At 39.1% G+C, this 25108-nt stretch overlaps 1 protein-coding gene across 1 annotated transcript in view; it reads left to right on the top strand.

Moving 5' to 3' along the window:
- SLC9A7 (solute carrier family 9 member A7) overlaps window positions 1-25108 on the top strand; it is a 176320-nt gene that overhangs the window by 128750 nt on the left and 22462 nt on the right. The window contains exons 12-14 of the mRNA XM_003799626.2: window positions 2428-2581; window positions 12477-12536; window positions 24460-24523. Of these exons, the coding sequence (XP_003799674.1) occupies window positions 2428-2581; window positions 12477-12536; window positions 24460-24523 (278 nt within the window). The remainder of the gene's footprint in view (window positions 1-2427; window positions 2582-12476; window positions 12537-24459; window positions 24524-25108) is intronic.

The following is a 25108-nucleotide window of genomic DNA, read 5'->3' as shown; positions in this document are numbered from 1 at the left end:
GGGCAAAAGAGGATGGTTCAGGACTGTCTTCACAAAGGGGATAGCCTTCACATTGGGTGTGAGGTCATGGAATTTCAGGAGGCAGCAGGCTGGAGAGGCAGAGAACCCTGCCATGTGTGGCTTATTAGGGCAGGGTAACAGTCTGATTTAAATGTCAGACGGGTGGAGTAATACAGAAAGAGAGTGAGGTAGCAAAGGAGAATTGCACCTAAACTCATAATTTTCACCCTTTAAGTTGCACCAGAATTACCTGTTGGGCTTGTTAAACCGCAGATTGGCTGGGCCTGCACGAGGAGGGTGCCTGACTCTGGGGATGTGTGAGCTCCAGGAATTTACATTTCTAACACATTTTCAGCTGTTTCTGCTGCTGATTTAAAGACCATATGTACTTTGAGAACCACTGCCATAGAATGGAGACCACAGAGAGGTTCCAGCGTTATGCCAGAGCTTGGGCTTTACTCAAGAGTAGCAAGGACATATTTAGAGTTTGATGAGGAAAGCAATGAGAAGCTTTTATATCTGTATTAGGAAAATACTGGTGGACAAGAGAAAGATTAAGTTGGGGCTAACTGTGTCACCTAGGATGACTTAAAATCAGATTCTGTACTATTAATAAAAGTCTGAGTACCCACTGCTGTTAAATGATGTCTTCCATAAAATTATTTTATAATGGGAGAAATCTGGCTATCAAAGGGAAGTCATTCTTTAATGCTATGGAATCCCTAAGGTTTTGCTTTCATATTGCTTACCATGTTTACCTAATGAAATGAAAAATGTCTCATACATTATCTGTCTCTGACCCTCAATTTTCTTCTTTAAGGTAGCATTATTTTAGAGGCTTAAATATTGACTGATGAAATAGCTTATTGGCTATAGAGTAGTACCCCAGGTGTGTATAAATTATTTCATTAGGACAGATTAGTACAAAACATTAGATTTGCTGTTTTTTATGTGATTTTTATTGAGTCACTCTTCTTTAGTGAATTGTAGTGAAGCTCTTAGAGTACGTATATTAACGATTATGAAATTGGCGGCTGGGCATGGTGGCTCACACCTGTAAATCCTAGTGCTCTAGGAGGCCAAGGCAGGCAGATCACTTGAAGTCAGGAGTTCAAGACCAGCCTGAGCAAGAACAAGACCCTGTCTCTCCTGAAAATGAAAAAATTAGCTATCTCTCCTAAAAGTAGAAAAATTAGCCATGCATTGTGGCAGTTGCCTGTAGTCTCAGCTACTCAGGAGACTGAGGCAAGAGGATTACTTGAGCCCAGAAGTTTGAGGTTATAGTGAGCTAAGATGCCACTGCACTGTACCCACAGCAACAGAGTAAGACTCTATCTCAAAATAATAATAATAGTGATAACTGTGAAATTACTAGGAAAGGTGGGAAATGTACAAATGATAGAGGTCTAACTTGATTTTCTCACATGATATGGACACGGTCTTGCTCATGGTGAATGGAAATTTATACCAGATACGTACTAAAGACTGATTGTAGATTCAATATTTACTTTAAAACGAATTATGAGCATGGTATTGGGGAAGAACAGTCTAAACCCCGTTAATGTAGATCAAGGATCAGCAGACTATAACCTCTGAGCCAAATCTGGCCACTTCCTATCTTTATATGCACAGCGAGCTAAAAATGCCTTTTCCACATGCATATTTGCAATCCATTAAGTAATAAGGAACACTCACTTTGAACCGCAGTTAAGCAAGATATCCCCTTCAATAAGATTTCCCCTCTTTTTATTAGTAGACCTGTATTACAACCAAGTGCAATTAGTTATTATTAGTGTTCTTATGTTCTTGATTTTTGTCAATAAAAATATATGCAAAATTTTTTTCTTGCTTTTATTTAAGTATCCACTAATATCCTTGATTTTGCCTCTTGGCTCACAAATGCTGACATATTTAATATTTAGCCCTTTACAGAAAGAATCCCCAACCCCTAATGCAGTGTTTTTACTTTCCTTTGTGGCTTCCACCTTTGCTATGGAAGTGTTGAGCTATTTCCCACTAATTTGTCATATTCATACCTAGCCTGTTTTTTTTTAAGTTTATGTTGACAGTATAGTGCTTGAGTAGTGTTTGGATTATAGACTTAGAGAGCTTATGTTATTAGTTACTTATATTTCTTTTTACTTCATGTAACTAATAAGAATAATTTCAGTTATAAAAGAGTGTTATTCTAAAATGTGCTGTACAAAGCATTGAAATGTTTTTCTCATTATATTTGGGAATTTTGCAAAAGACAGCCACAAATAGAAGAGAATTATACACTATTAAGGTTCTTCTTTCTGAGTAAAACAATTTGGTCCATGAAGCATGGATGGACAGTTTATTAGCCCCGAGTGGCAGCAGTGGGTTTTGAGGAGACCTTGTCATTCATCCTTATAACCAAGAGATTTTCCTTTTTGCTACCTGCAGGCCTCAGGGGAGCGATGGCTTTTGCTTTGGCCATCCGGGACACCGCATCCTATGCTCGCCAGATGATGTTCACCACCACACTCCTCATCGTCTTCTTCACTGTCTGGGTCATTGGAGGAGGCACGACGCCCATGTTGTCCTGGCTTAATATAAGGTCGGTTTGGAACCAAGGCTAATTTCACAGCTAAATATGTCTCTAGTTCCCGTTATTGAGAACGTTCAATATGCCCATGCAGGATGTACTGCAGCTTAGTTCATGGAAGCTTTCTACGGATCTTTTGAGGGTGGGCTTAAATTTAAAAAACCAAAAGTACAGTAAATAAAGTTTGGAGTATTGGATTTTCTAGAAGAAAATGACATTAACATTTTTTGTCTCAATACACAAGGAATTAGTAATATCTGGATCTTTGAACAGCAGTGACAATAGGGCAAGAATTCAAAAAGTCTTAAAGCTGCAGGAGAGACAGTAGACCTTGAGCCCAGCCAGAGCCTGAAGAATAAGCACATCAGCCAGAAATAAAAAGGCATTTAGAGTTTTGTTTTAGCATGCAGCTGTATGCTGAGTCTTTTAATGCTTGGATGCACAAAAGAGGTGACATTTCCTGTGTAACCTTCATCTGTTGCAGTCTCATAGATATCTCCTGCCTGTGGTTTTGCAGCTGGGTCAGGACTGAGGGACACTGACCTGAGTTAGATTTTTTTAAAAAGGCATTTGAATTCTGAACTGTGTGTGAACTCCAGCACCTTATGGTAAAAGGTCATTGGATCAGGGTTCAAGAGACCCGTAGCCCAACTCTGGCTTGGATTTAAAACAAACCTCTCATGTCTTTGGGTCTCAATTTTCCCAGGATTAAATGAAGATGTTCTGCCAGATTATCTCAAAGGCCCTTCACTCTGAACGTTGTACTGTGCATCACTGAGGATGCCCTGGCCACCTGCCACAGTTTTGGGTTTGTAAATGGTAACTAATCAGGAATAAGACACTTACATAGTGAAAAGGTGAAAAGAATAATTCTCTGAAAAGCCACAAGGTGGCAATGTTTTTTTTTCTTTCTCTATTGGTTTTTAGTTTGTATTCCCTTCTCTAGAACGTATTATAGAATGCATGAGACACTTGCAGAGTATACACGGCTTGGAGGAGAGAAAACAAATAACGACCTCCCAGTCATCTTTGGAATTGGGGGGGACTAGAATTGGAGAGAATCGTCTCTTCCATCTGGGGCTTCTGTAGGGAGGAATTCCTTGTCAGCATGTCTCAGTCTGAGATCCAAGTGGGTCTGCAAAACCTATGTGGGGCTTATTGGTGACAGTCATAGTAATAACTAACACTTGGATTGCAGGAGTTGTTCACGATGTCATGTATATATTAAGATAATTCTCATAACATTCCTTTAAGGGAGATAATACTATTATCTCTGTTTTAGGGTTGGGGAAACTTAGGCATAGAACAATAACTTGGGCTCGGCGCCTGTGGCTCAAGTGGCTAAGGCGCCAGCCACATACACCTAAGGTGGCGGGTTCGAAACCATCCCAGGCCCGCCAAAACAACAATGATGGCTGCAACCAAAAAATTGCTGGGCGTTGTGGTGGGCGTCTGTGGTCCCAGCTACTTGGGAGGCTGAGGCAGGAGACTCGCTTGAGCCCAGGAGTCAGAGGTTGCTGTGAGCTGTGATGCCATGGCACTTTACCCAGGGGGACAGCTTGAGGCTCTGTCTCAAAAAAAAAAAAAAAAAAGAACAATAACTTGTTCAAGGTCACAAAGCTTTCAGTGGATGAGCTTGGATTTGAACCAAAGCAGTCATATCACAGAGTCCACACTCTTAACTACTGTGCTACACCACCTATAAGAAGGGTTACTATGTTAAAGACTTAGTGTCATAAAATCTGGAATGGTTAGAATTTAAACTTCCTGGCATGAATCTCAAGAGTTGAATTAAGGAAAATAATCTATCCTTGGGAATATAAACCTGAAAAAGAAGATTTATAGTCTCTTGGCTTTAAACTTCAGACATAAGATGATACCATCTTTGTTCTGTGTAGCAGAACAAGGTTAAGAAAAGAGGTTTACCCTGTACACAGTTGAAAATCCTTGCATTCAATGGCTCCTGAGATTATTTCCTGCTTGTATATGTCTAGTCAACTAGTAGGTGCCCTGGATGCTCAGAGCCTGATTAAATCATGTTTGTTTTTCAAACTATTTTATACATCTTTTTTCTGACCCTTCCCACAACATATATACAGGACCATATGGTTTTCCATTGAGAGTAGAGAGTTGACCGACCCTTCTTAGAACTCATTTTGAAAAGTGGGTCATTAAAACAGTCCTACCCAGAGCTGAGAACATGGGTCACCAAATGCAAAGATGAATGAAATGACAAAGTCACTTCAAGAATATTATGTGAATAGAATCATACAGTATATGACATTTTAAGATTGGCTTTTTCCCCTACTCAGCATGATACACTAGAAGTCCATCTAGGTTGTTGCATGTATCATTAGTTTGTTCCATTTTATTGCCGAGTGATAATATTCTGTGGCAGGGATAGACCAGAGTTTGTTTAACCATTCACCCCTTGAAGAACATTTGGGTGGTTTCTAGTTTGGAGTTAATATAAATAAAGCTGCTGTGAATATTCATGTGTAGGTTTTTTTTGTTTTTTTTTGTTTTTTTGAGACAGAGCCTCAAGCTGTCCCCCTGGGTAGAGTGCTATGACATTACAGCTCACAGCAACCTCCAACTCCTGGGCTCAAGCGAGTCTCCTGCCTCTGCCTCCCAAGTAGCTGGGACCACAGGCGCCCGCCACAACGCCCGGCTATTTTTTTTTTGGTTGCAGCCGTCATTGTTGTTTGGCAGGTCCGGGCTGGGGATTCGAACCTGCCACCTTAGGTGTACGTGGCTGGCGCTTTGGCCGTTTGAGCTATAGGCGCCGAGCCCATGTGTAGGTTATTTAATTTTTTTCTTGCAGACAAAAGTTTTCATGTGTCTGAGATAAATGCCTAGGAGTGTGCCTTCTGGTTTGGACAGTTTTGTTTTATAAAACTCTGCCAAATAGTGTTCCAGAGTGGCTATATCATTTATCATTCTCACTATAGCATTTGGTATTGTCACTGTTTTTTACTTCAGCTGCTCTCATAGGTGTGTGGGGATGTTTCCTTGTGGTATTGATTTGCATGTTTCTCATGGCTAATGATGATGAACATGACTTCATGTGTTTATTTGCTATTCGTATATCTTCTTTGGTGAAATATCTGTTGAAGTCTTGTGTCCATTTTCTAATTGGGTTATTTGAGTTTTTTGTTTTTGTTTTTTTTTTTTTTTTTTTTTTTTTTTTGAGATGAATCTCAGTCTGTTGTCCAGGCTAGAGTGCCTAGCTCACAGCAACCTTAAACTCCTGGGCGATCCTCTTACCTCAGCCTCCTAGAGTGCTAGGATTACAGGAGCAAGCCACCATGCCCAATGTTTAAATTAATTTTAAGAGTTCTTTAGATACTAGTCTTTTGTCAGATACATGGTTTATAAATATGTTCAACTACTCTGTAGTTTATCTTTTAATCAAGTCTTTCATAGAGCAGAAGTTATATTTTTGATGAAGTATAATCTGCTTTTTTTTTCTTTTACGGATCACGCATTTGGTGTCATATCTAAGGACTCTTCACCAAGCCCTGGGTCCTGATGATTTTCTTCTGGCTTATCTTCTAAATATTTTTTAGTTTTACACTTTACATTTAAATCTATGATCCATTTTAAGTTAATTTTTATATAAGTGTGATATTTAAGATTTTATTTTATTTACCTATGACTATCGAGTTGTTCCAGCATGATATATTAAAAAGACTGTCCCTACTTTATTCAATTACTTTGCTCTTTTGTCAAAAATTCAGTTGTGTATATATATGGGAATCTGTTCCTGTGCTGTTCTATTGATTTATGTAACTATCTCTCCACTAATATCATACTATCTTGATAACTACATTTACATGGTAAACCTTAGCATCAGGTAGAATGGTTCCTCCCACTTTAATCTTCATTTTTAAAATTGTGGCAGCAATTACAATTCCACTTCCTTTCCACATACATTTTAGAATAAGCTTATCTATATAAAAATCATTCTAGAACTTTCATGGGAATTACATTAAACATATATACCAATTGTGGGGAAGACCAAAATTGTTATTATGTTGAGTCTTCCAATCCATGAATACGGTATATTTCTTTCTTTATTTAGACTATTCTTAATTTCTTTCATCAGTATTTTAAAGTTTTTAGCATACAAGGCCTGCACAATTTTTTTTTAGATTTTATATCCTATCACCTTACGGAACTTACTTACTAGTTCTAGGAGGGTTTCTGGCAGTTCTTTTTTTTTTTTTTTTTGTAGGTCCTTTGGGATTTTCTATATCACGTCATTTGCAGATAGAGATAGTGGTATTTCTTCCATTCCAACCAAAATAACTTTTATTTTCTTATCTTGCCTTATTGCTCTTGTTAGGACTTTTAGTACTATGTTGAATAAGAGTGGTATGAATGGACATCCTTACCTTGTTCCCAATTTTAAGAGGAAAGCACTCAGTCTTTCACTGTTAAATGTAATATTAGATGTAGGTGGCTTGCTGCCTGTAGTACAGTGGTTATGGCGCCAGCCACATACACTGAAGATGGCAGGTTTGAACCCAGACTTGGCCAGGTAAGTAACAATGACAACTGCAACAAAAAATAGTTGGGTGTTGTGGCGGGCACCTATAGTCAGCTACTTGGGAGGCTGAGGCAAGAGAATTACTTAAGCCCAAGGGTTTGAGGTTGCTGTGAGCTGTGACGCTATGGCACTCTACTGAGGGCAGCATAGTGAGACTCTGTCTCAAAAAAAAATATTAGATGTACGTGTTTTATAGATGTTCATCATCAAGTTGAGGAAATTTCTATTGCTCATTTTCCAAGTTTTTGTCATAAGCAAGTGTTGAATTTTATCAAATATGCTGTGTCAACTGATGCGATCATATGATTTTTTTCTTATTTAGCCTATTAATATAGTAGATTACATCGATTGATTTTTAAATATGGAATCAGTTTTGCTTCTTTGAAATAAACCTCACTTGGTTGTGCTGTATTATTCTTTAAAGCATTGCTGATTTCTATGAGGAAATATTTTGTTAGGATTTTTATGTTTATGTTCATAAACATAAAAGAGAAGTATTGGTCTGTAGTTCTTTTTTTGGTACTGCCTTTGTTTTTGGCATCCGGGTAATCTGGCCTTATAAAACGAGCTGGGATATGTCCCCAACTCTTCTGTTTTCTTGACAAGATTGTGTAGAATTGGTGTTAATTCTTTTCTTGAACCATTGGGTAAAATTCTCCAGTGAAACTGGGACTGGGTCTGGGACTGGTAACTTCTTTTTTAGAAGTTCTCAAATTATGTAGCAAATTTCTTTAACAGTTATAGGTCTATTCAGATTATCTAGTTCATATTCGCTAACTTGTGGTAGTTTGTGAAATTGGTCAGTTTCTTCTAAATTGTCAAGTTCCTAGCATTCTCTTATTATCCTTTTAATGTTTATGGCATGTATAGTGATTTCCCCTATTTTATTCCTGATGTTTTCTGTTATTTTATTCCTGACACTATGAACCTTCTGTTTTTGCGATCTATCTTGCTAGACATTTGTCAATTTTATTGACCTTTTCAAAGACCTAGCTATTTATTTCATTGATTTTTTTGGTATGGTTTTTCTGATTTCTTTAATTGATTTTTTAATTGAAGGAAATAATATCTTTATTATTTCCTTCCTTCTGCCCGACTCTACCCAGACAGCACAGTGAAGCAAAGTATACCATTGTTGAAAAATACGTATGGGGTTAGTTCATTGCATTTTCCCAGATGTGCTGGTATGTAAATAATTACATAAGCATACAAACTGATATTTACAGAGATTACATCAAAAGAAATTCCCAGTGATGAGACATATTTTTTTTTTTTTTTGAGACAGAGCCTCAAGCTGTCCCCCTGGGTAGAGTGCCATGGCATTACAGCTCACAGCAACCTCCAACTCCTGGGCTCAAGCGAGTCTCCTGCCTCCGCCTCCCAAGTAGCTGGGACCACAGGCGCCCGCCACAACGCCCGGCTATTTTTTGGTTGCAGCCGTCATTGTTGTGTTGGCGGGTCCGGGCTGGGGATTCGAACCCGCCACCTTAGGTGTACGTGGCTGGCGCCTTAGCCAGTTGAGCTATAGGCGCCGAGCCGATGAGACATATTTTTCTGGCTTGTGGCTTATTGTGTTACTTAATGGCCATGAATCACTTCTGTAACCCAAGCCGTTATTCTAAATTGATTCAGAAATTCCCTGAAGTTCGGTATGGTATTTTGACCCCTGGGCTATGGATAGAGGCCTTAATGAGCTGTTAAGTAGCTTCTCAGAAGTCAGGAGCCCAGGGTGGGTCTTAGAGTTCACTTATAAAAAATTAAGAGTACATGTCAAATATATTAAAAGTAGAGTACAAATGTCTAAATACAACAATTAAATAAGTGAGGTGAAGGCTATGTTAACCAGTTTGATGTAAACATTCCAAATTGTATATAAAATCAGCACATTATACCTCATAAATACAGTAATGTACACTTATTATCTAATAAAAAAAGAGTTAGCTATGATTGTTAACAGTGGTTAATTTCAAGTCTGTGTATAAAAATGAATATAACTATGACTGCAAAGCCAGGTCACAGCTCTCCATAAATCCCATTTATCTTTTAAAATTGGCATTTTGTGATTGGTATTTTAAAACATAATGGCAAAATCTGCAAATAACTTTCTGTTAATGCACAAACTACATAATATTATTTTTAGTCTCTTATTTATTAGTCACTTAATAATAATAAGTAAGTATTATTATTCACAAAGGACATAATTTTGGCAACTTAAAAAATGATCATGGGACTATTTAGGCTGACGAGCCTCTTAGATATTCTGAGCACATTATGGCAGCATGCTGGCTGTCCTTTTGGAGCCCCTAGCTTCAAATGACACACACATGAAGTGGTGATGATATGGAGTAGGGCACAGTAGAATGGCACACATCCAGGTGACCGAACAAACCAATAACGTTCACACTTCAGAGCGCAGTAATATAATCATTCAAGGACAAGTAAGAATGCTCTACTTAGTGTAATCTTGTTAGACTGAGAATTTAAAATAAAGCTTATTGCAAGATAAAGGCAGGGAAAAGCCCTGAGCTCTTTATGTAATAGCATTTGTAACTGGCTGTTGAAAAGAAGTTTGAAGATGCCACCTTATAATCAAAGGTAGTATCCTGTAAGATGAGGGGCTGGGGCTCCAGGGTTTAACAGCCTGAGTTGGAATCTTGGCTCCACTACTTCTACTTCTACTTTGTAACCTTAAGAGACTTATTTCTCCTCTAACCCTCAGTTTCCTCACCAATTAAATGGAGACAATCATAGTGTGAGGATAAAATGTGATTATAAATGTGATGAAGAAGTCATTTTTTTTTTTTATGTTTCTAAATTTCTCCCTTTATTATCATTATTGATACTTACTTGGAATGCAAGCAATAAAAACTGTTCAGACAGCATCATTATTTCTTTCAGGAAAATGAGGATGGGGTACTTGCATTCTGTCAAGTAAAAATCAGCACTGAAAGAGACACCAGTTCCCAGGATGGCTGACATAGTTAGTACTAAAAGCAGGATTAATGTACAGCTATTAAGAGAATAATAAAGTGGCTTTATTCTTTTTACTACTTATAAAAAGGTGATGTGATGGCAGTGACGGTCAACATCAAACAGGGAAAAGCAAGTCCACACTTTGTCCAGAATCAACTGCTACCACACGAGTCTTCTTGGTTAAGTCACTTGCGCCCACTGTGACAGAATAGGTCCCTGGATGTACTTCTATGTAGAGGTCCTTAGAGATGTTCTGGGTAGGCTGCAATGCCTCTAGAGTGTGCTCTGGTATTCGATAGATGCCTCCAGGACCGAGGGATGTGTTTTCTCTGACTTGTTCCTATGTCTGAGTATGTGTGGAGCGCTGACTTCCATCTATGATAACGATAGACATGGGTTGCCCCATCTTCCTCTGGCACAGATAAATAATATTCCCATGCTGACCTGAAGCATAGTCCATGAATTCGACCATTGTTCTAAAGGAAGCACTAAGAGTTGAGAGTCTCTCTTCTCTCTATTTGAATAAATGGCAAGTCACAGATGAGATCTAGAATTCCCTAACTGGAGAATGAAGCTATTTTAGGAACAGCTCCCATTTTACTTTTGGAAAAGCCCCTGAGAGTTTAAGTCGGTAAGACAGATCTTACTGAGAGAAAAAAAATGATGAAGAAGTCTCTTATTGTACCATGTGACACATGGTAACCACTTAGTATATTTTGGCTATTTATTGCTAGTAATATTACTGTTATTACTATTACTCCAGAGACAATGAATCTTACATTAAAAGAATCCAGCTTGTTGGCTCAGCGCCGGTAGCTCAAGCAGATTAAGCGTCAGCCACATACATCAGAGGTGATGAGTTCAAATCCAACCTGGGCCTGCCAAACAGCAATGACAATTACAACCAAAAAATAGCTGAGTGTTGTGGTGGGTGCCTGTAGTCCCAGCTATTTGGGAAGCTGAGGCAAGAGAATCACTTAAGCCCAGGCATTGGAGGTTGCTGTGAGCTGTGATGCCACGGCACTCTACCCAGGGTGACAACTTGAGGCTCTGTCTCAAAAAAAAAAAAAAAGAATCTAGCTTGTTTTCCTAGTATTTGTTATAATTTCTCAATACTATAAGAATATGGAGAAAATCGTTTAAGTCATATTCTGAATATGTAACTAGTTTAAAATGTCATCTTAAGAAATATCATGTTCTCACTTGCATATTTCAGGAGATATTAGTATTATCAGAATTTGGGCATTGTCTAGAACAGTGTTTCTCAACTTTTTTTCATCATTACTCTCCTAAGGAGCCTTTAAAATTTCTTTTCCCGATTAACTGCCCCAGTGAAGTTTTAATACCCATCAATCTGCTACGTATTTATTTATGTGCTATGACTACTGGAGGGCTACAAATCATTGTAATATGAACGAGGATTTTTATGTTTGACAAGACCCAATTTCCATACCCATGGTCACCTCCATTGAGAATATATAATTCAGTGCAGTGGTTCTCAACTGGCAATCCCCCACACACACCTGGGGACATTTGGCAGTATCTGGAGACATTGTTAGTTGTCATAGCCAGATGGAGGGATTGCTACTGGTATCTTGTGGGTGGTAGAACTCAGGATTGCTGCTCAACATGCTATAGTGCATTGGATGGCTTCTCACAACAGAGAATTATCTGGTTCAAAATATCAATAGTGCCAAGTTTATGAAACCCTGCTCAAACACAATGATGAAGTTCTGATGCCCTCTGAATAACCTACAAATTATAAAGGAAGGTTAAAGTGGACCATGTCAATTCCAAGGCCATAAGTAAAGAAAATAGGAGAGGTTGGGTTCCCTTTAGACTGATCTGTGGACAATGTGGTTTGTTTCTTTAGAAAAAAGGGGCCATTTTGGTCTTCCTCAAGTATTGTTGCTGTTTTTCAGTAACAGTGCCTTTTGCTCTTTCTGTCAAGTATGTATAAAAACATGCAAACCCTTATATGTGTTTAGTAACAATTAACTTTCTGTTTTCTGTTTTTTTATATATAATGGTATCTTGCTTTATGATGGATTCCTGAAAAATCATATAAATCAATTGTCTGCGAGGTACATTTATTCCTCTGATTTCATTACATTGTATTTTGAGAGGCTTAGTTTCATTCCTAATCCATTCCTTATTTCACCTGGCTCCTAACATTATTGCTTTAAATTTAAATTTAGCAACCTCTGCCTCTTAGGGTTTGAGAATATGGGGATAGTTTAAGAAAAGTACGACTGATATTGGAAGTTTATATTGAAAGTGAGATGGCTCAGTCTTTCATGGACATGGTCTAGGTCACATGCCTAGAGCTCTTGGTTCCCCTTTTGTCCCCACACACTCATGTTCCCTTCTTCTGCTGCCCAGAGTTGGCGTCGAGGAGCCCTCCGAAGAGGACCAGAATGAACACCGCTGGCAGTACTTCAGGTGACACAAAGGCATCCTCAGAAAAAAATTAACTGGGCCTGGCTTTTCTTCTCTTTCTAACCTGAGATATTTCTCTTTATGCTGTTTTTCTCTTTCTTCCTTCCTGTGTGCACCAACTCCCTCCCCTCTTATTAAAGGGGCAAGAAATTTTTGTACAACTGATCTTAATTAAGAGAAGCTCATTTTCAGAGCCAGAGATACTTTTTCTACAGCATCCTGTTCATGATCTAGTAAATAAGGCTTTAACTCATATAGGAAACTCAATTTTTATATTTCATCCATAACCGGAGTATGACATACACCATGTTAATTAAATGCACGTGCTGTTGTAGTTTTTTGAGTATGTATTTGTGTACTTGTACCTTATTATGGTGAATAAGAAGATATGAAGAACTTTTTTTTTTTAACTAAAAGGGTAAAGATTCCTCCAATGCAGTTTGTTTATTAGTGTTCATTCAAGTTCATGATATAACTATGCTTAAGGGTGGTGATGTCAGTTCAGAGTAAATACTGTAATGTTTCTTCTTTCTTTTCCTTTTTGTATCCCCAATTGGCATTCTTCCCTTTTGATCTGTTTCTTGCTGCTGATAAGTCAAATACAAAATAGGCTTCAACCCTATTCTTACACTGGAAGGATGTTTCACTCTCTGAGGGCAGTGGTGAAAGCACTAGTACCTGGTGAAAGCACGGGTCTTAGGATATCACTAGGACCTAGACGGGCTGTAATGACACACATGAAATTAATTTCAGTGTTTTAAGTGGTCCACAAACTGTCTCAAGAAATCAGTGAAATTAAAGAGAAAGTCACCAAGTATCTGGACATAATTAGGAAGGATATAGCAGAGCCTAAATAATTGAAAGAGGCATTCAAAGAGGTTCAAAGCAGAGTAGACAATCTCGGCAATAGAGTAGAACATAGAGAAGAAGGAATCTCAGAAATAGAAGACAAAGCTTTTGAATTAACCCCGTCATTCACAAAGACAGAAAAAAAAAAGGATAAAATCGGAGCTTTCTCTGAGAGACATATGGGACTATACCAAATGCATAAATATTTGAATCATAGGGATCCCTAAAGGAACAGGAAAGAGTTCTAAAAGTATGAAAACTTTGTGCTTTTTTTAAAATTCAGATTAATATGAGGGTACAAACAATTAAGTTACAATCTTATATTTGATACAGTTGGCAGGGAATGTAACAAATGGAAAGATGTTTCACTCCCTGAGGGCAGTGGTGAAAGCAGCAGTACCTGGTGCATGAGTAATTTCACTTTAATTTTCTTCACGAATTTCTCTTTAATTTCACTGATTTCTTGAGATAGTTTTTGGACCACTTAAAACACTGAAATTAATCTCATGTGTGTCATTACAGCCCATCTAGGTCCTAGTGATATCCTAAGACCCGTGCTCTCACCAGGTACTGCTGCTTTCACCACTGCCCTCGGGGAGTGAAATTCAAGTCAGCATGGTAGAGAATTTTCCAAGCATTGTGAGAGACCCAGAAATTCAGATAGTAGATAGTTTCAGAAACCTAGCATGACTTAATTCAAACAAAACATATCTTAGACACATTGTAATTAATTTGACCAAGGTCAAAATGAAAGAGAAAATTCTACAAGCAGCCAGGAGTAAGCAACTTTTTACACACAGGCGAAAAAATTATCAAGGTGACAGTGGACTTTTAAACTGAAATTTTTCAAGCCAGAAGACAGTGGTCATCTACCTTTAACCTGAAATAAAAAAAATTTTCAGCCCAGGATCCTGTATCCTGTTAAACTAAGTTTCATATTTGACAGAGAAATCAAATATTTTACTGACATGCAAACATTGAGGAAATTTACCACAATAAGACCCGCTCTGCAGGCAACCTTCACAAAATAAGGTAAATAGCACTCCACCATACTTATCAATTCTATCAATAAATGTGAATGGCTTCAATTCCTCACTGGCTAACTGAATACAAAAAACACAAGTCAGGAGGGAAGGAGATGGGTGTGCTCCCACCTAATGGCCACAATGAAGGGTATGTGGTGTGGCACACCTTCTGGGTGCAGGACATAACTACAACAGGAGCCTTCCCTAACAAATGTAACAAATGTAACGTTGTAACTTAATTGTTTGTACCCTCATATTAATCTGAAATTTTAAAAAAGTACAAGCAAACTATATCCTATCTTGAGGAAGCAAATCTTTTTTTTTTTTTTTTTTTTTTTGAGACGGAGCCTCAAGCTGTCCCCCTGGGTAGAGTGCCATGGCATCACAGCTCACAGCAACTCCTGGGCTCAAGCGAGTCTCCTGCCTCCGCCTCCCAAGTAGCTGGGATTACAGGCGCCTGCCACAACGCCCAGCTATTTTTTGGTTGCAGCCATCATTGTTGTTTGGCGGGTCCGGGCTGGATTCGAACCCGCCAGCTCAGGTGTATGTGGCTGGCGCCTTAGCCACTTGAGCCACAGGCGCTGAGCCAGGAAATATACCTAACCTATAAAGGCAAAACAAAATTCAGGGTGGAGGGTTGGAAAACATTTCAGGCAAATGGAAATCAGAAGAAAGGAGGGAGTCACAATTTTATTTTCACATTCAAGTTGATTTAAAGCAGCAAAAGTAAAGACAAAGAGCGTCGTTATATATTGGTCAAGGGAACAATATAAGTAGACACTTCAATCCTAAATATATCCGAACCCAACTTAAATGCTCCCAGGTTTAAGAAATGAACCCTAACTGGTCTGAGCAATATGATATTCTACAATACCATAATGTCTAGGGACGTCAACACCCTTCTGACAGAACTGGATCCATCCTCCAAGCAGAAACAAAGAAGCAATAAACTTAAACAACTCTAGAACAAATAGGCTTAATAGACATACACAGAATATTCCATACCTGTAAAATTGAGTATACATTCTACTTGTCAGCCCATGGATCGTCCTCCAAAATTAATTATATCTTAGAGCAAAAATCAAATCTCAGCAAATTTAAAAGTATAGAAATTATACCTTGTGTCTTTTTTGGACCACCATGAAATAAAAGTAGAGCTCCAATAAAAACTTCATCTTCACATAAAGTCATGAAAACCAAACAACCTTATGCTGAAAGACAACTGGGTAAAGAAGGAGATAAAGAAGGAAGTAGTTAGGTTTCTTGAAAGAAAAAGCAATAATGTAGCCACAAGCTATCAAAACCTATGGGATACTGCAAAGGCAGTCTGAAGAGGGAAATTTATTGCATTAAATGTCCACATCCAAAAAATTGAAACAGTGCACATCAACAACCTAATAAGCCATCTCAAGAAGCTGGAAAAGGAAGAGCAATCTAATCCCAAACCTATCAGGAGAAAAGAAATAGCCAAAATAACATCAGAATTTTTTTAAAAATTGAGAACATAAGAACCATTCAGATTGGCTCGGCGCCTATAGCTCAACCGGCTAAGGTGCCAGCCACGTACACCTAAGGTGGCGGGTTCGAATCCCCAGCCGGGACCCGCCAAACAACAAGGACGGCTGCAACCAAAAAATAGCCGGGCGTTGTGGCGGGCGCCTGTGGTCCCAGCTACTTGGGAGGCGGAGGCAGGAGACTCGCTTGAGCCTAGGAGTTGGAGGTTGCTGTGAGCTGTAATGCCACGGCACTCTGCCCAGGGGGACAGCTTGAGGCTCTGTCTCAAAAAAAAAAAAAAAAAAAAGAACCATTCAGATCAGTGAAACAAAACGTTGGTTCTTAGAAAAGATTAGTAAAATTGATAAAACTTTGGCCCAATTAACTAGAAACAGAAAAGGAAAATCTCTAATCACCTCAATCAGAAAAGAAAAAGGAAGAAATAATAATATATACCACTAAGATACAAAAGATCATCACTGATTACTGCAAAAAAAACTCTATGCCCAGAAATTGGAAAATGTGGAGAGAATGGACAAATACTTGGAATCACAAAACCTCCCCAAACTCAACAAGAAAGAATTAGAAATTTTGAACATATCTATATCAGGCACCAAAATTGAAACAGTATAAAATCTTCCCCAAAAGTCCTGGACCAGAATTCTACCAAACCTTCAAAGAGCTTGAAGGGGCTTCCTATACTGCAGAACCTACTCCAAAACATAGAGAACGGAGATAACCCCCACCACCAACAACAACACATTCTATGAAGCAAACATTACCCTGATACCAAAAACAGGAAAGGACTCAACAAAAAAGGAAAACTGCAGACCATTATTATTAATGAATATCAATGCAAACATATTCAATAAAATCATAGCAATCAAAATATAGCTATACATTAAAAAATATACTTCATGATCTGATGGGCTTTATCTCAGGGATGCAAGTTTGGATCAACATACGTAAATCCATAAATGTAATTCACCACATAAATAGAAGCAAAAGCAAAGACCCGTAGGATCTTCTTGATAGACACAGAAAAAGCATTTGACAAAATTCAGCATCCTTTTTTGACAGGAACACTTAAGAAATTAGGCATAGATAGGGCATTTGTTAAGCTGATAGCACCATCTACAACAAACCCACAGCCTATGTCACCCTGAATGAAGTAAACTGAAAGCATTTCCACTTAGAACTGGAAACAGACAAGGATGTCCACTATCACCACTGCTATTCAACATAGTGCTGGAATCTCTAGCCAATGCAATCAGGCAAGAGAAAGATATCAAAGGTATTAAAATGGGGACAAAAGAGGTCAAACTCTTGCTCTTTGCTAATGATATAATCTTATAATTAGAAGACTCCAGGGACTCAACCACAAAGCTCCCGAAAGTGATCAAGAAATACAGTAATGTCTCAGGGTATAAAATTAATGTCCACTAATCAGTGGCCAATAGCAGCCAAGTTGAGAAGTAAATCAAAGACAATTCCCTTTGAAGTAGCGTCAAAGAAAACTGAATACCTGGAAATACACCTAACAAAGCACATGAAGGATCTATACAGACAGAATTAGGCAACACTGAGAAAAGAAATAGCAGAAGACATTAACAAGTGACAGAACATATAGCATGGTCATGGGTGGGAAGAATCAACGTAATTAAAATGTCCATACTACTGAAAGCAATCTACAGATTTAATGCAATCCCCATCAAAGCACTACTGTTGTACTTTGAAAAACTAAAAAAAAAAAAAAAAAGTACCTTGTTTTATATGAAACCAGGAAAAAAACCTGAATATCCAATGCAATTCTAAGAAATAAAAACAATTGAACTTCACCTTAGAAATGCAAACAATGGGCTCGGCGCCTATAGCTCAACCGGCTAAGGCGCCAGCCACGTACACCTAAGGTGGCGGGTTTGAATCCAGCCCAGGCCCACCAAACAACAATGATGGCTACAACCAAAAAATAGCCAGGCGTTGTGGTAGGCACCTGTGGTCCCAGCTACTTGGGAGGCTGAGGCAGGAGACTCCCTTGAGCCCAGGAGTTGGAGGTTGCTATGAGCTGTGATGCCACGGCACTCTACCCAGGGTGACAGCTTGAGGCTCTGTCTCAAAAAAAAAAAAAAAAACTGCAGTAGGTGGGGAAAAAATTTCACATTCTACATCATCCACTAAAAAGAAAGAGATTAATAAGAAACAAAGCAACAATAAAAAAAGATGAGCCAATTCCAGAGAGGATATTTAAAGCAAATAAATAAATTAAAATAATAAGTATTTAAGCTCACTAGAATCACACTTCTTTCCTACTGTTTAAAACACACACAGAAGTTCATTTTTGGAGACTGACTTTATGTACTAGTAAAGTTGCAGACTGAACAAACTCTTTCCTTTGGTACACCCCACATTTAGGCAAAATATAAGTTATGCTCTGGACGTAGGAGAATTTAGATTACCATCTGGTGTTCAGGTTTTATATGAAACGATGTGTCTTATATTCCTCAAATCATTCAGAATCTGAATCATCTGCATTTTTTGAAAAAATATCAGTTAAAGTAGAACACTTTAAAAATTTCTGAGATTTTATGGCATTTTATCTGTTGATCAGAATGGACAAGGAAATCATTAATTTTCATTATTTACTCATTCCAGAATGAGCACATCACTTTGATTGCTTTATTTTCTCATTTGGCATCGGATTACCACACTTGTCTCATTTCTAAAGAAAATAAGAAAAATTCAGTTTATTCTGGAAGAAAAGATTGTCATATGTGTTGTAATGAGTTTAGCCCTAATGTATCAGGGGAATGTTAAAATATTATATAATCAAATAGCACAAAAATTCCCATGTACTGGATCAGAAGCATAATAGCAGTTCGGGAGAGAAAAATATATTGTTGACAGTTGCTTGAAACTAGAAATTTTATAAATTTAAGGGACCCTCAAGTCTCCTGAGGCTTTAAACCTGCAACTAAAATACTGGTCTTTTTACTGCTCAGCCCCACAGCAAAACACCCTGGCCTGTTGCTTTACCTCCTATTCCCAGTGACCAGTTTGGTTCTGGGCTCTGCCCCAAGGGTGGGGCTCTTTGTAGGAAGCCACAGGGTCTACTGTCATCCTTGGGGATTGGTCCAAGGGGCCCTCAACCTTGCCAGAAAAGTAATTATTAAGTTGCCCTAAAGTAAACAGCCTTGAATGGGGAAAGAAATTGCAGAAGAACATCATTTGTGTCTCATGGCCCATGGTCTGTTTGGTTTGTTTCATTTTTGGCATTTAAAAACAGTGGTGAGCTGGGAAGGAGGTCATTGCTTCCTTTCTTGGAAATCTCCTATTCAGTGTTTATACCAGTAGTGAGCTCCTCTGAGAAGACCCCAAGGGGCCTTCCTTCATTCCTCTGTCTGTGGGAGGGCCCAGGAGGTCCTTTTAGGTTCTGTGCTGTCAGGAGTTTGAACTGTATCTCAGACAGGTGGTTGATAACATGTAGCTACAGTGAAGGTTGGAACTTCCATGGCAGAAGGTTGATAAAAGGCAAGGAAAGTGGGTATTGGTTAGGACTGTCCTCAGAACTAGATTTCCAGGGAATGTATATAGCCAGATCTGAAAGATGGCTGCTTTCACTGGAGTTTGATATATATATATATATATATATAATTTTATTCCTTATCCTTCACTTTTAGGAAGAGAAGGAGAATCTAACAAAACATTCCATAATTTATCTAGAAAATAAAATCACATAATTACTAGAATCTGTATCTACCTATTTACCTATTACATATATTTATTTACCTATTATACACCCCATGTCCATGAATCATTACAACTTTTGGTTTTCAGATCCCGAAATAACGTGAGATCCTGACTTACCCAAAAGGTACACATTAGTAGATTTAGATTAGATTAAATTAAGAGAGAGAGGAAATAAACTGACTTGTTTTTGTAACATTTTCACCAAGGGTATTCTCTTTTAATTGTGAAAAATTTGAAATCTGTAAAAGATTTGAAGAAATAAAACAATGAATACCCAGGTACTAACCTTGATTCACAAATTATTAATTTGGGGGTCATTTTTACCCTCTTTCTCAACCATTTGAAAATAGTTCAAAGTACACTGAAGACACCCCTGAATACTGTAGCATCGGTCTCCTAAGAATCCAGTCTCCAGCATGATCACAATACCTAAAAAATGCGACATGAATTTTATATACACCCCCCACACACACAGCATCCAGGATCTAATCAGCCTTTACTTTGGTTGTCATATCTTTTTAGTCACTTTTAAACAAGAACACTTCCCTCCTTATTTGGTCTCTTATGACATTAATGTTTTTTTTTTTCTTTAAAACTATTCAAGATAATTATCTTGCAAAATGTCCCATAATCTGGATTTTTATGATTCTTTTCCCTCATGACTAAAAATAGATGTATTTTTTTTTTGCCAAAAATACTGTAAAAGTGACATACATTTCTTGTGGCATCACATCAGGTGGTATATATTGTCAAGCTGCCCCTTTACTAGTGACATTACATTTGATCACTTGGTTAAGGAAGTGATCTCTCCACTATAAAGATACTTGGTTTTGTAATCAAAAAGTTATGTGTACAGTGATCCTTTGACATGATGTGACTGGACAGATTCTCAACAACCATCTTACCAGCGGTAAAATCATCCAATGATGATCCTGAGTTAAAAGAGTTATTACACTGGGGGTGGAAAAATGGGAATTTTCTAAGTTTGTTATTCTTTTCATGTTTATGACATTCATCCATAAAGAAGAGATTTAAGAGTGTTTTAAAGTTTATTTTATACACTAAGGGAGGAATCTCCCTTGTCTCCCTTAGATTCTAACCAGTTCAAGCAAAATTTTAACTTACTATTTATGGGACTTGAAGTTGTCTCTACAGGATCCCAGCAGGAATCACGTATGTTACCTTTGGGAAGGCAGAAAGTTAGCCAATGGTTGTCACTTTATTCGTAGGGGAAAAAAGTGATGTTAGAGAGATGGCTGGAATGAGTACTTTCTAGAATCTATACTGTGCTGTAGCCGCTAGCCATATGTGGCTATTTAAAGTTAATGAAAACTGGACAGCGCCTGTGGCTCAGTGGGTAGGGCGCCAGCCCCATATACCAAGGGTGGCAGGTTCAAACCAGGCCCCTGCCAGCTAAAACAGTAATGAGAATTGCAACAAAAAATAGCTGGGTGTTGTGGCAGGCACCTGTAGTCCCAGCTACTTGGGAGGCTGAGGCAAGGGAATCGCTTAAGCTCAAGAGCTGGAGGTTGCTGTGAGCTGTGACACCATGGCACTCTACCAAGGGCAACAAAGTGAAACTCTGTCTAAAAATAAATAAAGTTAATGAAAACTAAAATGTAAAATGCAGTTACTCAATCATACTATCCCCATTTCAAGTGCTCAATAGCCACATGTGGTTGGCTAGTGGTTACCTATTAGATGGTGCATATATAGAACATTTTCACATTGGAGAAAACTTTGTAGAGGTCTAGAATCACTCTTAGTTCCCCCAGAACAAAATGGCAGGTCTCACACATTTGGGAGGAGATTAGGGTAGTCACCTTAATTTCATGAGTTTCTCAATTTATTCCAACATCTGGGGCTTTGCTGTTTTGAATTCTGGCCTGGCCATGTGGGTCCAGGATGAATGGATGAGTTCCACTGATGCTTTCAGGACTTCAGTGAAGATAGTCAAAGCCTACTTTTTATAAGCAGTTCTTGTTAAGCATAATCTATTTTAATTCTTGTTAAACTGATTTATTTTCTCCTAATAAGAGATTAGTTAAAAGAATAGAGAGGGTTAAATTTCATTTGCCAGCTCTTACTGTATTTGATTTTATTTCCTTCATTGTAGTATAGGACACATTTAAGCCATGGATAGGCTTCCTATTTCATGTGGGCTGCTAAAGTCCATTTGTTTTATCTTTACTGACATGGAAGCCACTCACAAAAGCTAATGCACTGCTTTCAAAATTCACATGCAGAAAGGAGAGATTTTTAATCACAGATCAGAAGTGCCACATTCTAGGCCATGCTGTACTCTGTGCCCCTCCACAGCTTCTCTGGAGTTAGGTGGCGGGCATTCAGGGCACCTGTACTCTGGTAGGCTGTCTGAGCGATGCTGCAGTCAGCAGCACTCTGCCTCACTGAGACTGCACCTGGGAATCTATCTTAAGAGAATTAGTCTGGCATGAAGCATCTTTGTGCTGCTCTAGAATCCACTGAACAAGGCCTAATATTGGATTCCTTTACGACCTTATAAATGTTGACAAAACCACAACACAAACGATTTATCGCTATGAAAAATACATTAAGGGGCTCCGAAAACAGATAAGGGCTAAATATCAACAGCTAGGAATTCAATATGCAACCTCTTTACCGCTTTTGTTCATTAGACATGTCGCGTGCACTAGAGCTCAAGTGTGACTTTTGTGGACACCTCTTGGGCTCCTGCATGTAAGGTTTTCGTGTCAAAAGATCTCTTTGAGACCTTGCTCAAAAGTCTCCATATAACATCCATTTTTGAGGACAAACCTCCAAGCCTCATCAGAAATCCCTTCCTGGTAGTATCCTCTAGACATAAAGCAAGGTCCATCTAATGTAATACAAAGATCTCATCAAACCTCAGGCCCACACGGTGGAGATCTGGTGTGAGGCACACAAAAAGTTTTAACTAAGTGCTCAGAACGGTGCTTGGCATCACAGGTAGGCAAAAGGGAGGGCAAGAACAGAGGAAAAGTAAGTGCATGCACATGGGGCTTTGTGTTTCCATCTGCTATTTGGTCCTTAGAGTCATCGTCCTGGTATAGACTGCAAAGAACACCCAAGTTAGAGAGCCCGCTCGGCACCTCACTTCAAGCTCAAATCAGACCTCATCTGCTGATGGCTCTATTCTCAGTTTACCTTTTATGACCTATCCATTCTTTGCAACACTGGAGGGAGTGAGGGGAGAGATGTGGGCTTTTCCTGCCATCCTTGTTTTCTCCCCAATTTCCCCACATTGTCCACATCATCCACATCCCAGTTCTCTGCTTCAGCATGAGGAAAGTGCAGGGATAAATAATGAAGAGATGCATAGAGCACCTGTTGGTATGTTACTAAGCCAAGACAACTGCCCTCATGTTTTTATGGAATTTGTTCTAAGTAAATTTTGCCTTTTTGCTTTTTTTTTCTGTCTTCATTTGTTCTGTTTTCACTCAAATGTTTGAGTTCTCCAGTCATCTTTGATGCAAGAGGTTATGGGGGGGCACCAGGATTAAAAGCAGGTCAGGACTCTATTCTGACACTTGTTAAAAATGGTAGGACAGACATTCAGGACTATCACAATTGGTATGGGGACCACTGTGATAGGGTTTTGCGGTAGGGGAGAGGGTCAGTGGATGGAAAATGCCTGAGAGAAAACATCAGGGCTAAGGGGGATTCTGGCTAAAGAGACCTAACAGGATTCCTGCTGAAGACAAGTCAGAAGGATCAGACATCACCTGGGGGGTGATGGAGGATGAGAAACCTGATCAGATATTTGGGTGGGGGGTTCTGGCCAAAACAACTTTGCAAGATTTATGCTAAAATTGAGTGATGCAAAGATGGACATGGAAGCCCAAAAGCCAAGGCCTAGTTGGAAAGAGGATTTAGAGGAACCTGACTAAAGTTTGGTCAAGGAGATTCTGTCAATATGAAGCTGAAGTATGTAGGGGAGGTATAATGATGTCTGCACCTTTATTTGAAAGCATCCAAAAATAAGATGAGATGCGGCGTCTGTAGCTCAAGCGGCTAAGGCACCAGCCACATACACCTGAGCTGGCGGGTTCAAATCCGGCCCGGGCCCACCAAACAACAATGACAACTACAACCAAAATATAGCCAGGTGTTGTCATGGGCGCCTGTAGTCCCAGCTACTTGGGAGGCTGAGGCAAGAGAATCGCTTAAGCCAGGAGTCGGAGATTGCTATGAACTGTGATGCCATGGCACTCTACCCAGGGCGACAGCTGTCTCAAAAACAAAAACAAAAATAAGATGGGTGACAGAGAAATGGGTAGATAGGTACTAAAGAAAATATAATAAAATGTTAATGGATAGAATTAGTGATAGTGTATTTACAGAGGTTCTCTATAAATTCTTTCAACACCTCTTTGAGTATATGAAAAAAAATGTTGTAACAAAATGTTAGTAAAATGAAAGCAGATCAGTGTGGAAGAAGTGAAGAAACAGCAGAGAAGAAGGGCCCCATGCAGTGGGACCCACATTTTGGTAACTGGACCACCTGGTGCTGGAAGGCATATGAACAACTGGCAGCATGTGTCATGCTCCAGAGGCCTTGCTTAGGGCATGAGCACACCAGGTTCGTCACCCCTCCAGCCCTCTGGGATCAGAAGTGGTATATGACCTCTTCTTCATGACTTCCGCATGACCCCTTCCTCTCCTTTTAGCTAAGCGCTCCTTCTGCTTTGGGAAGATGGTCAGCCTTGTGCTACTTTCAGCCAGCATGGCTTCCATGGGCCGAGCTAATACTTTCTGTTTTTCTCCTTATCTTTCTCTCTGGTGACTTTTAGAGTTGGTGTTGACCCAGATCAAGACCCACCACCCAACAATGACAGCTTTCAAGTCTTACAAGGGGTAAGTGACGAGAGACTCTTCTTTTTAGGGAAGACATGATTTAAAATAGCTAAAATGTTTTAAGCATTTGCCACAGTCCAGGAACTTTACCTGATTCCCTCATTGTGCTCTTGAAAACAACTTTATGAGGCATGTACTGTTCTTCCCATTTTACAGATTAGAAGCTGAAGTTTGGGAGTTTCAGTGAATCCTAAGGTTAGAGAATTAGAAATTGATGCAGGCAGGATTTGACTCCAGAGTCTGTGTTCTTGAATAACTGAATGAAGGGGATAAGCTGGCCAGAGTCTGAATTTTTACTTGCCAGCAATGAGTATATTGGTTCTGACTATGTAGGTCAGGTGTCCTCAAACTATGGCCCGCGGGCCACATGCGGCCCGCCTAGGACATTTATCTGGCCTGCCGGGTGTTTTTGCCGCCGCTGCCTGTCCTGCTTAGCAGCCGACTTGTCCTGGGGCCCGCAGTCCTGCCCTCCAACAGTCTGAGGGACAGTGAACTTGCCCCCTGTTTAAAAAGTTTGAGGACCCCTGCTCTAAATCCTTACTATATACAGCTTCATTCCAATGACAAGAAACAATCATCCTTCCC

The sequence above is a fragment of the Otolemur garnettii genome, unplaced genomic scaffold (assembly GCF_000181295.1).
Source record: "Otolemur garnettii isolate 467f Iridium unplaced genomic scaffold, OtoGar3 scaffold00153, whole genome shotgun sequence".
Classification (NCBI taxonomy): Eukaryota; Metazoa; Chordata; class Mammalia; order Primates; family Galagidae; genus Otolemur; species Otolemur garnettii.
This window is presented reverse-complemented; position numbering and strand designations above follow the sequence as displayed.